General features: G+C 40.8%; 1 protein-coding gene across 1 annotated transcript; it reads left to right on the forward strand.

Moving 5' to 3' along the window:
- The first annotated feature begins 9,383 nt into the window (after positions 1-9,383).
- On the forward strand, positions 9,384-12,757 carry LOC139547171 (zinc finger protein 180-like). Its single transcript, XM_071356229.1, has 2 exons — positions 9,384-9,936; positions 11,000-12,757. The coding sequence occupies exons 1-2, from the start codon at positions 9,636-9,638 to the stop codon at positions 12,079-12,081; spliced, it is 1,383 nt and encodes a 460-aa protein (XP_071212330.1). The 5' UTR covers positions 9,384-9,635; the 3' UTR covers positions 12,082-12,757.
- The last annotated feature ends 4,181 nt before the right edge of the window (positions 12,758-16,938 follow it).

Genomic DNA, 16,938 nt, shown 5'->3' on the forward strand with positions numbered 1-16,938 from the left:
TACAAAAAAATACAAAACCATTTTTTTTTCTTTCTTTGTGTTATCTTTTATTAATTTAGGCAAAAATAGAAAAAAATGGGCGGCCCCTTAAGAGTTAACTGCTGATATAAAAGATCCCAGAATATTTCCATACAGACAAAAAGCTTAATTATCTCAAATGTTGTGAACACATTTGTTTATATCCCTGTTAGTGAGCATTTATCCTTTGCCAATAAAATCCATCCACCTGACAGGTGTGGCATATCAAGAAGCTAATTAAACGGCATGATCCCTACACAGGTGCACCTTGTGCTGGGGACAATAAAAGACCACTCTAAAATGTGCAGTTTTGTCATACAACACAATGCCACAGAAATTTTGAGGGTGCGTGCAATTGGCATGCTGACTGCAAGAATGTCCACTAGAGCTGTTGCCAGAGAATTGAATGTTAATGTCTCTACCATAAGCTTCCTCGAACATTGTTTCAGAGAATTTGGCAGTAAATCCAACCGGCCTCACAACCGCAGACCATGTGTAACCACGCCAGCCAAGGACCTCCACATCCGGCTTCTTCATCTCCGGGATCGTCTGAGACCAGCCCCCCATACAGCTGTTGAAACGGAGGAGTATTTCTGTCTGTAATAAAGCCCTTTTGTGGGGGAAAACTAATTCTCATTGGCTAGACCTGGCTCCCCAGTGGTGGGCCTATGCCCTCCCAGGCCCACCTATTGCTGCGCCCCTGCCCAGTCATGTGAAATCCATAGATTAGGGCCCAATTAATGTATTTCAATTGACTGATTTCTTTCTATGAACTGTAACTCAGTAAAATATGTGAAATTGTTGCATGCTGCGTTACATTTTGTTCAGTGTGTGTAATATATATATATATATATATATATATATATATATATATATATATATATATATATATATATATATTCCAAACTCTGACATTGCTCAATCTGATATATATATATATATATTTAAATGTTATAGTTTGGATTACTGTGTTTTGTTTTGTTACGTTTTACTGCACTGACTGTTGGATCTATGAACGTAAGCATTTCATTTCGCTGCACCTGCGATATCATCCGCTAAATATGTGTACATGACAAAGACCATTTGATTTGATTGATGTGCTTGTTTTCATTACATAAATGCTTCAGAATTCACAAAAAGTGACGTTATAGAGTCTCATAGAACACAACGTATCCGATCTCCTAAACCTGTGTTCACCACAGACCTTATTTTCCGCGTTTATCCAAAAACCCTACAAAAAAACTCTTAGTGCCTACAAAAAGACGCCATTCATATTTTGCCAAAACGTTATTGTACGTTCTTGAACAGACTTTCTGTTCGGTGGGTGTGCCAGGGTGTGACTTTAATCAATGATGATGTATTTAAAAGGAGCTGTGCATTTTTAACAAACAACCCAACCCCTCCCCGTTTTTCCAACTGGTCGTTCAGTACAGTACCGTTTTTGTTCGATTGAACGTTGTATTACGTTTGTATGTACTGAACGCAGCCCAGTCGATGCTGCCAGTGTGACGTATAATCTAGTGGACGGGACGGTTCTTCGAGAACAACAGCAGTTCGTCAGACACCTGGTTAGCGTGCTAGCAGGAACATTGAAGCCCATCAGACCATTTCAGTGTATATTTGCCACTGTGTTTTGAACACACTTCTGTCGTATCTAATTGTTACCCAATTTAATATAATATTTACGTTGTTAGTCAGCTAAATTAGCCTAGCCCAGAGCTAATGCTAACTAGCTAGCTAACATAGAACACCTGTTTAGGAGAGGTGCTGGCTAGCAGAGTAGAACAACTGCTTAGGAGAGGTGCTGGCTAGCAGAGTAGAACACCTGTTTAGGAGAGGTGCTGGCTAGCAGAGTAGAACACCTGTTTAGGAGAGGTGCTGGCTAGCAGAGTAGAACACCTGTTTAGGAGAGGTGCTGGCTAGCAGAGTAGAACACCTGTTTAGGAGAGGTGCTGGCTAGCAGAGTAGAACACCTGTTTCGGAGAGGTGCTGGCTAGCGGAGTACAACACCTGTTTAGGAGAGGTGCTGGCTAGCAGAGTAGAACACCTGTTTAGGAGAGGTGCTGGCTAGCAGAGTAGAACACATGTTTAGGAGAGGTGCTGGCTAGCAGAGTAGAACACCTGTTTAGGAGAGGTACTGGCTAGCAGAGTAGAACACCTGTTTAGGAGAGGTGCTGGCTAGCAGAGTAGAATACCTGTTTAAGAGAGGTGCTGGCTAGCAGAGTGTAACACCTGTTTAGGAGAGGTGCTGGCTTGCGGAGTAGAACACCTGTTTAGGAGAGGTGCTGGCTAGCAGAGTAGAACACCTGTTTAGGAGAGGTGCTGGCTAGCAGAGTAGAACACCTGTTTAGGAGAGGTGCTGGCCGGCGGAGTAGAACACCTGTTTAGGAGAGGTGCTGGCCGGCGGAGTAGAACACCTGTTTAGGAGAGGTGCTGGCCGGTGGAGTAGAACACCTGTTTAGGAGAGCTGCTGGCCGGCGGAGTAGAACACCTGTTTAGGAAAGGTGCTGGCCGGCGGAGTAGAACACTTGGAAAAGAAAAGGAGAGTCTCACACTCTAGGAGCTCAGATGCAATAATTTAACATTTCAACAGACAAGCTGTCTTCATCAGGGTATAATGACAAACACTGCGGGTCACTAGTTTATAAAGTGTGTAATCATGGCCCGGGTGTGGCCTGATATCATTGGTTAATTCTCAGATATAAGAACATACGTGAATGGATAACATCCCATAATAGATACAATTTGGATACATAGTCCTACAAACATTTACAATGAAAAGCAAAATAACAATAATCACAAGAATGGCTTCAGATCAAAGTCTACATTGAGACCAATAACATTGACAGAAATTCAGGGGGGTCTGAAATGGTTGTCACCCTTAAGTAAGATGGGAGGGGGTCTCACACTGGAATTGTAAAAAATAAAAATGCCGTCCTCTTGGCCGCAGGGACAAAATGTTCCTGTTTTAAAGCAAATTTTCTACAACTACACATGTAGCCATGACTTATGTTGTGTTCTTATCTTATTTGAGTGACAAAATGGAGGCCCCATGCCATGCCATTTTTTATTTATTTTGGTGATTGTTAGTTATCATGGATTATCTTATTTTAAATAATATATGTAACAATAAATAAAATAAATAGTACCAGTCAAAAGGTTGGACTCATTCAAGGGTTTTTCTTTATTTTTTACAATTTTCTACATTGTAGAGTAATAGTGAAGACATAAAAACTATGAAATAACACATGGAATCATGTAGTAAGAGAGCATGCAAAGCTGTCATCAAGGCAAAGGTCGGCTACTTTGAAGAATCTCAAATATAAAATATATTTTGATTTGTTTATCACTTTTTTGGTTACTACATGATTCCATATGTGCTGTTTCATAGTGTTGATGTCTACACTTTTATTCTACAATGTAGAAAATAGTCAAAATAAAGAAAAACCCTTGAATGAGTAGATGTCCTAACTTTTATTGATTTGGAGAACACATTGGGAGGGATCTTAGACCATCCTCCATACAGAGTCCTTCCAGGTCCTTATGGACCGCCCTCTTCAATTCAAACCAAATGGGGTTAAAGTGTGGGGCCTGAGATGGCCCTGGATTCTCGTTCTGACACCAAACCACAGGTTTCCAAATGGGGTTAAAGTGTGGGGCCTGAGATGGCCCTGCGTTCTCATTCTGACACCAAACCACAGGTTTCCAAATGGGGTTAAAGTGTGGGGCCTGAGATGGCCCTGTGTTCTCATTCTGACACCAAACCCACCCCTGGTGGGCATTTCTAAACACCTCTATTTCCCAGTAATCTGACTACAGCACTGCTTTCAATCCAATTACCAATGTTGTTTAGCCTTTTATTGTCTCCAGTCATTTACATGTGTTGGATGACATGAACATAGAGCTCCTTGGTAACACCAGTGGGTTTAGAGTCTAAATTAGAATGCAGAACAGAACACCGTACCTACTGTCAAATATGGTGCTGGATCTTTGGGCTTCCACTGGTCCTGGGACACTTAAGGCCTCAGCCTATAAACATTATATATTATAGAGCTCTGTTCAGCCTATAAACATGATATTATCTATTATTATAGCACTCTGCTCAGCCTATAAACATGACATTATCTATTATTATAGAGCTCTGATCAGCCTATAAACATGACATTATCTATTATTATAGAGCTCTGCTCAGCCTATAAACATGACATTATCTATTATTATAGAGCTCTGATCAGCCTAAAACATAACATGATCTATTATTATAGAGCTCTGCTCAGCCTAAAATACGACATTATGTAGCCTGACAGGTAGGAGCGTTGGGCCAGTAACCGAAAGGTTGCTGGATCAAATCCCCGAGCTGACAAGGTAAAAAGCTGTCATTCTTCCCCTGAACAAGGCAGTTAACCCACTGTTCCCCGGGCGCCGATGACGTGGGTGTCGATTAAGGCAGCCCCCCCACACCTCTCTGATTCAGAGGGTTTGGGTTAAATGCGGGCCCCACATTTCAGTTGAATCCATTCAGTTCACTAGATATCCCCCTTTCCATTTCCCCATTATAGAGCTCTGCTATAAACATGAGAGCAAGATTAGATTTTATGTTCTACATTATTATTATTAGGGCGGCCACCAAGTTTCTATTAAATGATGGAATGTTCTGAAAACTGACTTCAGGTTTTTGAGGAATCTAGCCTCACAGGAAGACAGTTTTATTTAATTCAGGTTTAATTCAGTTCTCTGTTTAATATTTAACTAAATAGTCTGTTTGTCTTTGGTAGGAGAGGGACCAGACTCTCACTCTGTAACGATCGTCGTCTGAAGATGAAGAATCATCAGACCAAAGCACAGCGTGGTAAGTGTTCATGTTAATTATTTAAAACAGAACACTAAACAAAATAACAAAGAGAATGAAACGAAACGAAACAGTCCTGTCTGGTACAGACACAAAGACAGAAAACAACTACCCACAAAACACAAGTGGGAAAAGGCTACCTGAGTATGGTTCTCAATCAGAGACAACGATAGACAGCTACCTCTGATTGAGAACCACACACGGCCAAACACACAGAAATAGAAAACATAGAACACAAAACATAGAATGCCCACCCCAACTCACAACATGACCAAACCAAAATATAGACATAAAAAATGAACTAAGGTCAGGGCGTGACACACTCTGACAGCGGGGAGACTCCTTCAGGGGAACCAGACCCAGAGACGCCCAAACCAGTGAGACAACACCACTGTTCCCAGTGTGGAAAGAGTTTTAAGTGGTTATTAAACCTGTCTAGGACTGGCGGAACCCCTCGCCAACAGCCAATAAAATTGCAGGGCGCCAAATACAAAACAACAGAAATCTCATAAATCAAATTACTCAAACATACAAGTATTAGGCACCATTTAAAGATAAAATCCTCGTTAATCCAGCCACAGTGTCTGATTTCAAAAATGCTTTACAGCAAAAGCTCCACAAACAATTATGTTAGGTCACCACAGACAAACCCAGCCATTTTTCCCGCCAAAGAGAGGAGTCACAAAAAGCACAAATAGAGATAAAATGAATTACTAACCTTTGATGATCTTCATCAGATGACACTCATAGGACTTCATGTTACACAATACATGTATGTTTTGTTCGGTAAAGTTCATATTTATATCCAAAAATCTTATTTTACATTGGCTTGTTAGATTCAGTAGTTCCAAAACAGAGCCACATGAATTCACAGAAATACTCATAATAAATGTTGATGAAAATACAGCTATTATACATGAAACTTTAGATACACTTCTCCTTAATACAACCGCTGTGTCAGATTTCAAAAAAACTTTACAGAAAAAGCATAATCTGAGAACGGCGCTCAGAGCCCAAACCAGCCAGAGAAAAATACGCCATGTTGGGTAGTCAACATTATTCATATATAAATATTCACCTACCTTTGACGATCTTCATCAGAATGCACTCCCAGGAATCGCAGTTCCACAATAAATGCTTCTTTTGTTCGATAATGCCCATCATTTATGTCCAATAGCTTCTTTTGTTAGGGCGTTTGGTAAACAATCCAAAAGCGCGATCTGGTCCATTCGGACGAAACGTTCAAAAAGTTATATTACAGGTCGAAGAAACTTGTCAAACTAAGTATAGAATCAATCTTTAGGAAGTTTTTATCATAAAAGTTCAATACTGTTCCAACCGGAGAATTCCATTGTCTGTAGAATTGTACTGGAACGAGAGCAACCTCTCAAGTGAAAGCGCGTGACTGAGAACGAGGCTGTAGGCAGACCCCTTAGTAAAACAGCTCCCATCCGGCCCCCCTTCACATGAGCAGCCTGAAATCACGATCTAAAGATGGTTGACATCTAGTGGAAGCCTTAGGAAGTGAAAAATAACCCATATCCCACTGTGTATTCGATAGGGGTGAGTTAAAAAACTACAAACCTCAGATTTCCCACTTCATGTTTAGATTTTTTCTCAGGTTTATGCCTGCCATATGAGTTCTGTTATACTCACAGACATCATTCAAACAGTTATAGAAACTTCAGAGTGTTTTCTATCCAATACTAATAATAATATGCATATATTAGCATCTGGGACTGAGTAGGAGGCAGTTCACTCTGGGCATGCTATTCATCCAAAAGTGAAAATGCTGCCCCCTATCCCAAACATTAAGCCTTTTAAATAGGGTTAAATACCTTTTAATTAGAATGTTGTCAACAGACTCAATAGAATACATGGAGAGAACAGAATCTAGTTCTAGAATCTAGAATACATGGAGAGAACAGAATCTAGTTCTAGAATCTAATCTATCAACTAAAGGAAGTCAACATTCATCTCCAACTGGTAGATTTAAAAAATACTCTGATCTTGTAGATTATTTAGGTACATTTTAGTGTTAGGAAAGTATGTATGAATCATAAAAAACAATAGTCCTATAAATCAAATTTTTACTAATCATGGAAGTGTGATGACAACGGCCCAATCTTCATTTACATAAGTGTTCAGACCCTTTACTCAGCACTTTGTTGAAACACCTTTGTGTGTTTCACACACGATTACAGCCTTGAGTCTTCTTGGGTATGACACTACAAGCTTGGCACACCTGTATTTGGGGAGTTTCTACCATTCTTCTCTGGAGATCCTCTCAAGCCAAGTTAGGTTGGATGGGGAGTGTCACAGCTATTTTCATGTCTCTCCAGAGATGTTTGATTGGGTTCAAGTCCGGGCTCTGGCTGGGACACTCAAGGACAACAGTGCAGTAATATCGAACAACTTCACAACAATACACACAAAAGGAATGGAATTAACAATATATACAAATTTAGGGCAGTAATGTCAGAGTGGCATAGACTAAGATACAGTAGAATAGGATAGAATACAGTATATACATATGAGATGAGTAATGCAAAATATGTAAACATTATTAAAGTGACTGGTGTGCTATTTTTAAAGTGACCAGTGATTCCAAGTCTATGCATATAGGCAGCAGCCTCTAATGTGCTAGTGATGGCTATTTAACAGTTTTTAACAGTCTGATGGCATTGAGATAGAAGCTGTTTTTCAGTCTCTCTGTCCCAGCTTTGATGTACCTGTACTGACCTCGCCTTCTGGATGATAACGGGGTGAACAGGCAGTGGCTCGGGTGGTTGTTGTCCTTGATGATCTTCTTGGCCTTCCTGTGAAATCAGGGGCTGTAGATGTCCTGGAGGGCAGGTAGTTTGCCCCCGGGTGATGCATTGGGCAGACCGCATCACCGGGGGGGGGGGGGGGGGTACAGTTGCGGGCGGTGCAGTTGCCGTACCAGGCGATGATACAGCCTGACAGGATGCTCTCAATTGTACACTTGTAAAAGTTTGTGAGGGTTTTAGGTGCCTAGCCAAATTTCTTCAGCCTCCTGAGGTTGAAGAGTCGCTGTTGCGCCTTCTACACCACACTGTCTGTGTTTGGTGGACCATTTCAGTTTGTCAGTGATGTGTACACCAAGGAACCTGAAGTTTTCCACCTTCTCCACTGCGGGCCCATCGATGTGGATGGGGGGTGCTCCCTCTGCTGTTTCCTGAAGTCCACGATCATCTCCTTTGTTTTGTTGATGTTTGGTGAGAGGTTATTTTCTTGGCACCACACTCCCAGGGCCCTCACTTCCGCCCTGTAGGCTCTCATCATTGCTGGTAATCATGCCTACTACTGTTGTGTCGTCTGCAAACTTGATAATTGAGGCTTGCGTGGCCACGCAGTCATGCGTGAACAGAAAGTACAGGAGGGGGCTGAGCACCCTTCCTTGTGAGTTTCTGCGAAGTGGAGGTGTTTTTGTCTACCTTCACCACCTGGGGATGGCCGTCAGGAAGTCCAGGACCCAGTTACACAGGGGTGGGTTCAGACCCAGGGCCTCAAGTTTAATGATGAGCTTGGAGGGTACTATGGTGTTGAATGCTGAGCTATAGTCAATTAACAGCATTCTTACATAGGTATTCCTCTTGTCCAGATGGGATAGTGCAGTGTGATGGCGCTTGCATCTTCTGTGGATCTATTGGGGCGTTAATCAAATTGAAGTGGGTCTAGGGTGACAGGTAAGGTGGAGGTGATATGATCCTTGACTAGTCTCTCAAAGCACTTCATGATGACGAAGTGAGTGCTGCGGGGCGATCGTCATTTAGTTCAGTTACCTTTGCTTTACGGGCTCCTGAGTGGCGCAACGGTCTAAGGCACTGCATCTCAGTGCAAGAGGCGTCACTACAGTCCCTGGTTTGAATCCAGGCTGAATCACATCTGGCTGTGATTGGGAGTCCCATAGGGCGGCGCACAATTGGCCCAGCATCGTCCTGGTTTGGCCGGTGTAGGCCGTCATTGTAAATAAGAATTTGTTCTTAACTGACTTGCCTAGTTAAATAAAGGTTAAATAAAAATAAATATTGGGTACAGGAACAATGGTGGACATCTTGAAGCATGTGGGGACAGTAGACTGGGATAGGGAGAGATTGAATATGTCCGTAATATGTCTCATAGCAAAGGGTCTGAATACTTATGTAAATAAGGTATTTCTGTTATTTATTTGTAATAATTTTCCGACAATTTCGAAAAACCTGCTTTCACTTTGTCATTATGGGGTATTGTGTGTAGATTGATGAGGAACATTTTCTATTTAATCCATTTAAGAATAAGGCTGTAACGTAACAAAATGTGGAATAAGTCAAGGTGTCTGAATACTTTCCGAATGCGCTGTAAACTAAAGTAAAAAAGTTCATTAAATACATTTAAAATTAACTTGATCTGAAAATAAAATATGATCCTCAACTGCGTTTCCCACTCCAGACAGCAGACGGCGATGTGCGTCTTTCAGGCGATGCTGCTAGCGTGACGTGTAATCTAGTGGACGGTTCTTCATAAAAAGCTAGTCGACCACCTCCGTAGCTTGCTAGCCAACATAGCCGAAAGATTCCAGCTATTTATACGCTTTCGGTCTATATTAGCTGCTGTGTTTTAGACACACGTCTGTCGTATCTACTTCTTAACCTATTTCATTTCATATTTACGTTGTTTTTATTAGTCAGCTATAGTAGCTAGCTGGTTAAATTAGCACTAATCTAGTCGCTAATGATAGGTAGCTAGCGAGCTAATATCCCCGAACATGAGCTCCCTACACTTCACCCCTCCTGCTGAAGAAGAGGTGGTCTGCTGGACGGAGAAAGAAGCTCTGGGTCTGAAGGTTGTCGTGAAAGAGGAGAAGGAAGATGAGGATGTCACCGTAAAAATAGAAGTAGAGGGTGAGGCTGTTACAGTGAAAGAAGAAGAGAAAGACGTTACAGTGAAAGAAGAGGAAGACGCGTTCAGAGTGAAAGAGGAGGATGTTTCAGTAAAAGAAGAGGAAGAGAAAGAGGAGAATGCAGTTTTTGAAGTGAAGGAGGAAGGAGAGGAGGAGGAGACGGAAGGTCAGATTAACACCAGTAAATACTAATATTTAACAACGGGGGCACCAACTGCAGAGTTGTTGAACTGATGTACACAAACGTGGTTTTAAAGCAGCAATGGTTTTTGTGCATACATGTTAAAGTAAAAAATCAGTATGGTGTAATTCCGTTACTGTGGAATTGCCCAGCTCCTAACTATACTGAACAATATTATGCCACATGCAACAATTCCAAACATTTTACTGAGTTACAGTTTATAGAAGTCAATTTAAATAAATTCATTAGGCACTAATCTATGGATTTCAAGACTGGGCAGGTGTGCTGGGGAGCCAGGCCCAGCCAATCGGACTGAGTTTTCCCCACAAAAGGGCATTACAGACAGAAATACTCCTCTGCACCCTCTTCTCAGACGATCCCGCATGAAACATGGGACCAACACTTTCCATGTTGCGTTTATATTTATGTTCAGTACATAAACTTGTCAGCGTAGAGCCCTGAACTATAATAATTAGTAAGCATTTTATCTGGCAGGACAGGCACTTTGTTGATTCTTGATGTTCACTTGTACAACTGTTCATCATTACTATTGCATCTAAATGTATTATTTTAACACATTGGTTAAAAGACTCGGGTCACAAATGTAATTACATGGAGCAATATACCACATTACTTCATACTTACATTTCTTTTTTTTACAAACGTTGCCAAGCATGCTCATTCGTTTTCTTGCTGTTGTGACTTTTGGTGTAATCAGTCATGTCAAAAAAATATTTGGCCTGGTAAAAAATCAGTGGCTGGTATATTCTTTCCTCTGCCTGCCACACTGGCTGGTGGACCAAAATCAAACTAAAACAAGACTTAGAAGACATTTAGTCTACAATCTTAGATGTTACTACTAATGTGAAAACAAGACAAAATATGACTATTCTTGCTAATTTGAAGACAAATGTCAAATAATCATTACATTCATTACAGACGACAATTGTTGTACAACATCATGGCTACGCTGTTGGCATCACCTTTTACAGTGGATTTCCGCTGTTGTGGGCCTTTAACCATCTGTCTGACTTTGTTGTTCACACAGGAGAGAGACGGGACTATCGTGGATCCTCTGGGGGGCCTCAACAACATCATGAAGCTGACGAGGCAGAGAAGAGTCTCTCCACATCAGGACACCTCAAGAAACACCATCAGAGACCCACAGGGAAGAAACCTCACTGCTGCTCTGACTGTGGGAAACATTGCAAATCTTCATCAAAACTAAAAATACACCAGCGAGTACACACAGGAGAGAAACCTTATAGCTGTAATCAATGTGGGAAGAGTTTTACTAATTCAAGTAATCTGAAAACACACCAGAGAACACACACAAGAGAGAAGCCTTATAGCTGTGATCAGTGTGGCAAGAGTTTTACTCAGTCAAGTAACCTGGTATCACACCAGAGAACACACACAGGAGAGCAGCCATATAGCTGTGATCAGTGTGGCAAGAATTTTACTCAGTCAAGCAACCTGGTATCACACCAAAGAACACACACAGGAGAGCAGCCATATAGCTGTGAGCAATGTGGGAAAAACTTTTCTCTGGGAGAACGCCTTAAAGAGCACCAGAGAACACACACAGGAGAGAATTCTTATAGCTGTGATCAGTGTGGCAAGAGTTTTACTCAGTCAAGCTACCTGGTATCACACCAAAGAACACACACAGGAGAGCAGCCATATAGCTGTGAGCAATGTGGGAAAAACTTTTCTCGGAGAGGACACCTTAAAGAGCACCAGAGAACACACACAGGAGAGAAGCCTTATAGCTGTGATGTATGTGGGAAGAGTTTTACTCAGTCATGTAACCTGGTATCACACCAGAGAACACACACAGGAGAGCAGCCTTACAGCTGTGATCAGTGTGGCAAGAGTTTTAATCAGTCAAGCAACCTGGTATCACACCAAAGAACACACACAGGAGAGCAGCCATATAGCTGTGAGCAATGTGGGAAAAACTTTTCTCGGAGAGAACACCTTAAAGAGCACCAGAGAACACACACAGGAGAGAAGCCTTATAGCTGTGATGTATGTGGGAAGAGTTTTACTCAGTCATGTAACCTGATATTACACCAGAGAACACACACAGGAGAGAAGCCTTATACAGTGGGGAGAACAAGTATTTGATACACTGCCGATTTTGCAAGTTTTCCTACTTACAAAGCATGTAGAGGTCTGTAATTTTTATCATAGGTACACTTCAACTGTGAGAGACAGTTGGATGATCCAGAGGAGGAATGGGAGACGGTCATGTGGCCTGATGAGACAAAAATATAGCTTTTTGGTCTAAACTCCACTCGCCGTGTTTGGAGTAAGAAGAAGGATGAGTACAACCCCAAGAACACCATCCCAACCATGAAGCATGGAGGTGGAAACATCATTCTTTGGGGATGCTTTTCTGCAAAGGGGACAGGACGACTGCACCGTATTGAGGGGAGGATGGATGGGGCTATGTATCGCGAGATCTTGGCTAACAACCTCCTTCCTTCAGTAAGAGCATTGAAGATGGGTCGTGGCTGGGTCTTCCAGCATGACAACGACCCGAAACACACAGCCAGGGCAACTAAGGAGTGGCTCCGTGAGAAGCATCTCAAGGTCCTGGAGTGGCCTAGCCAGTGAAAACAGCCAGTGAAACTGCAGGGCGCCAAATTCAAAACAACAGAAATCCCATAATTTAAATTCCTCAAACATACAAGTATTTTACACCATTTTAAAGATACACTTGTTGTAAATCCAGCCAAAGTGTCCGATTTCAAAAAGGTTTTACGACGAAAGCACAGCAAACGATTATGTTAGGTTAGAGCCAAGTCACAGAAAAAGACAGCCATTTTCCAGCCAAAGAGAGGAGTAACAAAAAGCAGAAATAGAGATAAAATGAATCACTAACCTTTGATGATCTTCATCAGATGACACTCATAGGACTTCATGTTACACAATACATGTATGTTTTGTTCGGTAAAGTTCATATTTATATCCAAAAATCTGAGTTTATGCAGGACGCTACTGTCTCACTTGGCAAAAAGCCAGAGAAAATGCAGAGCGCCAAATTCAAATTAATTACTATAAAAATCAAACTTTCATTAAATCACACATGAAAGATACCAAATTAAAGCTACACTGGTTGTGAATCCAGCCAACATGTCAGAATTCAAATAGGCTTTTCGGCGAAGGCAAACGATGCTATTATCTGAGGATAGCACCATTGTAAACAAAGCAGGCACGACACAAAACGCAGAAATAAAAATATAATTCATGCCTTACCTTTGACGAGCTTCTGTTGTTGGCATTCCAATATGTCCCATAAACATCACAAATGGTCCTTTTGTTTGATTAATTCCGTCGATATATATCCAAAATGTCAATTTATTTGGCGTGTTTGATCCAGAAAAACACCGATTCCAAATTGTGAAACGTGACTACAAAATATCTCAAAGGTTACCTGTAAACGTTGCCCAAAAATGTCAAACTACTTTTGTACTACAACTTTAGGTATTTTTTAACGTAAATAATCGATAAAATTGAAGATGGGATGATCTGTGTTCAATACAGGATTAAAACCAACTGTAGCTAGCTTTCTGGTCACGCGCTTCTAACAAACAGGACACTTCGAGTGACCCTCCTTCAAGATGGCCATACTTCTTCATTACACAAAGGAATAACCTCAACCAATTTCTAAAGACTGTTGACATCCAGTGGAAGCGGTAGGAACTGCAAGAAGGTCCCTTAGAAATCTGGTTTCCCAATGAAAGCTCATTGAAAAGAGAGTGACCTCAAAACAAAAAAAATCTGAATGGTGTGTCCTCAGGGTTTCGCCTGCTAAATAAGTTCTGTTATACTCACAGACATGATTCATTTACATTTACATTTAAGTCATTTCAAACAGTTTTAGAAACTTCAGAGTGTTTTCTATCCAAATATACTAATAATATGCGTATCTTATATTCTGGGGATGAGTAGCTGTCAGTTTAATTTTGGCATGCTTTTCATCCAAAATTCCAAATGCTGCCCCCTACCCAAGAGAAGTTAACCAGAATAACATGAGTTGTGCCCTTCAAACTGGCAAACTTAGTCCATAATTAAAACCTCTTGAAGCTAGGGGGCAGAATTCTTATGTTTGGAAAAATAACGTTCCCATTGTAAGCTGCCTATTTCTCAGGTCCAGATGCTAGAATATGCATATAATTGACAGAGTAGGATAGAAAACACTCTAAAGTTTCCAAACTGTCAAAATATTGTCTGTGAGTATAACAGAACTGATTTTGCAGGCGAAAACCTGAGGAAATCCAACCAGGAAGTGACTCTTATTTTGAAAAATCACTGTTCCATTGCCTGCCTTTCGTCCATTTAAAGGGATGTCAACCAGATTCCTTTTCCTGTGGCTTCCTCGGGGAAAGAACAGTCTTTAGACATAGTTTCAAGCTTTTATTTTGAAAAATGAGCGAGATTTGTCAAAACGCGTCAGTGGATACACGGATGTCCCTCCATTAGTTGATGCGCGCGACACTCGTTGCTCGACATTTTCTTTCTCTCCAGTATTGAATAGTTTACCGTCCGGTTTAAATATGATCGATTATTGATGTTAAAAACAACCTAAGGATGGATTATTAAAAACGTTTGACATGTTTCTACGAACTTTACGGATACTATTCGTCAAGCCTTGATGACCTGCCTAAGGCTGTGGAATACTGAACATAACGCGCCAAACAAATTGAGTTTTTTTTATATAAAAAATCTTTATCGAACAAAAGGAACATTTATTGTGTAACTGGGAGTCTCGTGAGTGCAAACATCCGAAGATCATCAAAGGTAAGCGATTCATTTTATTGCTTTTCTGGCTTTCGTGACCAATCTACATGGCTGCTAGGTGTTCTTAATGTTTTGTCTAGTGATCGATAAACTCACACAAACGCTTGGATTGCTTTCGCTGTAAAGCATATTTTCTAAATCTGACACGACAGGTGGATTAACAACAAGCTAAACTGTGTTTTGCTATATTACACTTGTGATTTCATGATTATAAATATTTTTAGCAATTTCTTTTGTATTTGGCGCTCTGCAATTCAGTGGTTGTTGTTTAAAATGATCCCGCTAAAGGGATCCGTGCGTCAAGAAGTTTTAACTAGTCTCTCACTGTTCAACCAGAATGACATGAGTTGTGCCCTTCAAACTGTTAGACTGTTAATCCATATTCAGCTACTTAGTGGCAAGAAAAAGTATGTGAACCCTTTGGAAATACCTGGTTTCTGCATAAATTGGTCATAAAATTTGATCTTCATCTAGGTCACAACAATAGACAAACACAGTCTGCTTAAACTAATAACACACAAACAATATGTTTTCATGTCTTTATTGAACACACCATGTAATCATTCGCAGTGCAGGGTGGAAAAAGTATGTGAACCCTTGGATTTAATAACTGGTTGACCGCTCCTTTGGCAGTAATAACCTCAACCAAACGTTTTCTGTAGTTGCGGATCAGACCTGCACAACGGTCAAGAGTAATTTTGGACATTCCTCTTTACAAAACTGCTTCAGTTCAGCAATATTCTTGGGATGTCTGGTGTGAACTGCTCTCTTGAGGTCATGCCACAGCATCTCAATCGGATTGAGGTCAAGACTCTGACTGGGCCACTCCAGAAGGCGTATTTTCTTCTGTTTAAGCCATTCTGTTGTTAATTTACTTCTGTGTTTTGGGTCGTTGTCCTGTTGCATCACCCAACTTGAGCTTCAATTGGAGGACAGATAGCCTAACATTCTCCTGCAAAATGTCTTGATAAACTTGGGAATTCATTTTCCCGTCGATGATAGCAAGCTGTCCAGGCCCTGAGGCAGCAAAGCAGCCGCATACCATGATGCTCCCTCCACCATACTTTACAGTTGAGATGAGGTTTTGATGTTGGTGTGCTGTGCCTTTTTTTCTCCACACATAGTGATGTGTTTTCCTTCCAAACAACTCAACTTTAGTTTAATGTATCCACAGAATATTTTGCTAGTAGCGCTGTGGAACATCCAGGTGCACTTTTGCAAACTTCAGACATGCAGCAATGTTTCTTTTTTGACAGCAGTGGTTTCTTCCGTGGTGTCCTCCCATGAACACCCATTCTTGTTTAGTGTTTTACTTATTGCATACTCGTCAACAGAGATGTTATCATGTTCCAGAGATTTCTGTAAGTCTTTAGCTGACACTCTAGGATTCTTAACCTCATTGAGCATTCTGCACTGTACTCTTGCTGTCATCTTTGCTGGACGGCCACTCCCAGGGAGAGTAGCAACAGCGCTGAACTTTATCCATTTATAGACAATTTGTCTTACCGTGGACTGATGAACATCAAGGCTTTTAGAGATACTTTTGTAACCCTTTCCAGCTTTATGCAAGTCAACAATTCTTAATCTTAGGTCTTCTGAGATCTATTTTGTTCGAGGCATGGTTCACATCAGGCAATGCTTCTTGTGAATAGCAAACTCAAATTTTGTGAGTCTTTATTATAGGACAGGGCAGCTCTAATCAACATCTCCAATCTCGTCTCATTGGTCTCCAGGTTAGCTGACTCCTGACTCCAATTAGCTTTTTTAGAAGTCATTAGCCTAGGGGTTCACATACTTTTTCCAACCTACACTGTGAATGTTTAAATTATGTATTCAATATAGACAACAAAAATACAATAATTTGTTATTATTTATTATCAAATTTGATTACCAATTTATGCAGAAATCCAGGTCATTCCAAAGGGTTCACATACTTTTTCTTGCCACTGTAGATGTCATGTATTGTCATGTTATGTTCTCTACAATGAATCATCACCAAGTGAAATAAAGTTGATAAGATATTCTTAATAGACATTAAATAAAAAATGGTTGTTCAGAAATGATTAATTATTATGTTGCTCTCATGAAATGAACTAAATATTTCACAATCATTATCACTACTGATATTCACAGAGAATAATTACAAGGATCATATTTCTCAGTTGCATTGACCTGCAG

This window comes from Salvelinus alpinus, chromosome 20 (assembly GCF_045679555.1).
Source record: "Salvelinus alpinus chromosome 20, SLU_Salpinus.1, whole genome shotgun sequence".
Taxonomy (NCBI): Eukaryota; Metazoa; Chordata; class Actinopteri; order Salmoniformes; family Salmonidae; genus Salvelinus; species Salvelinus alpinus.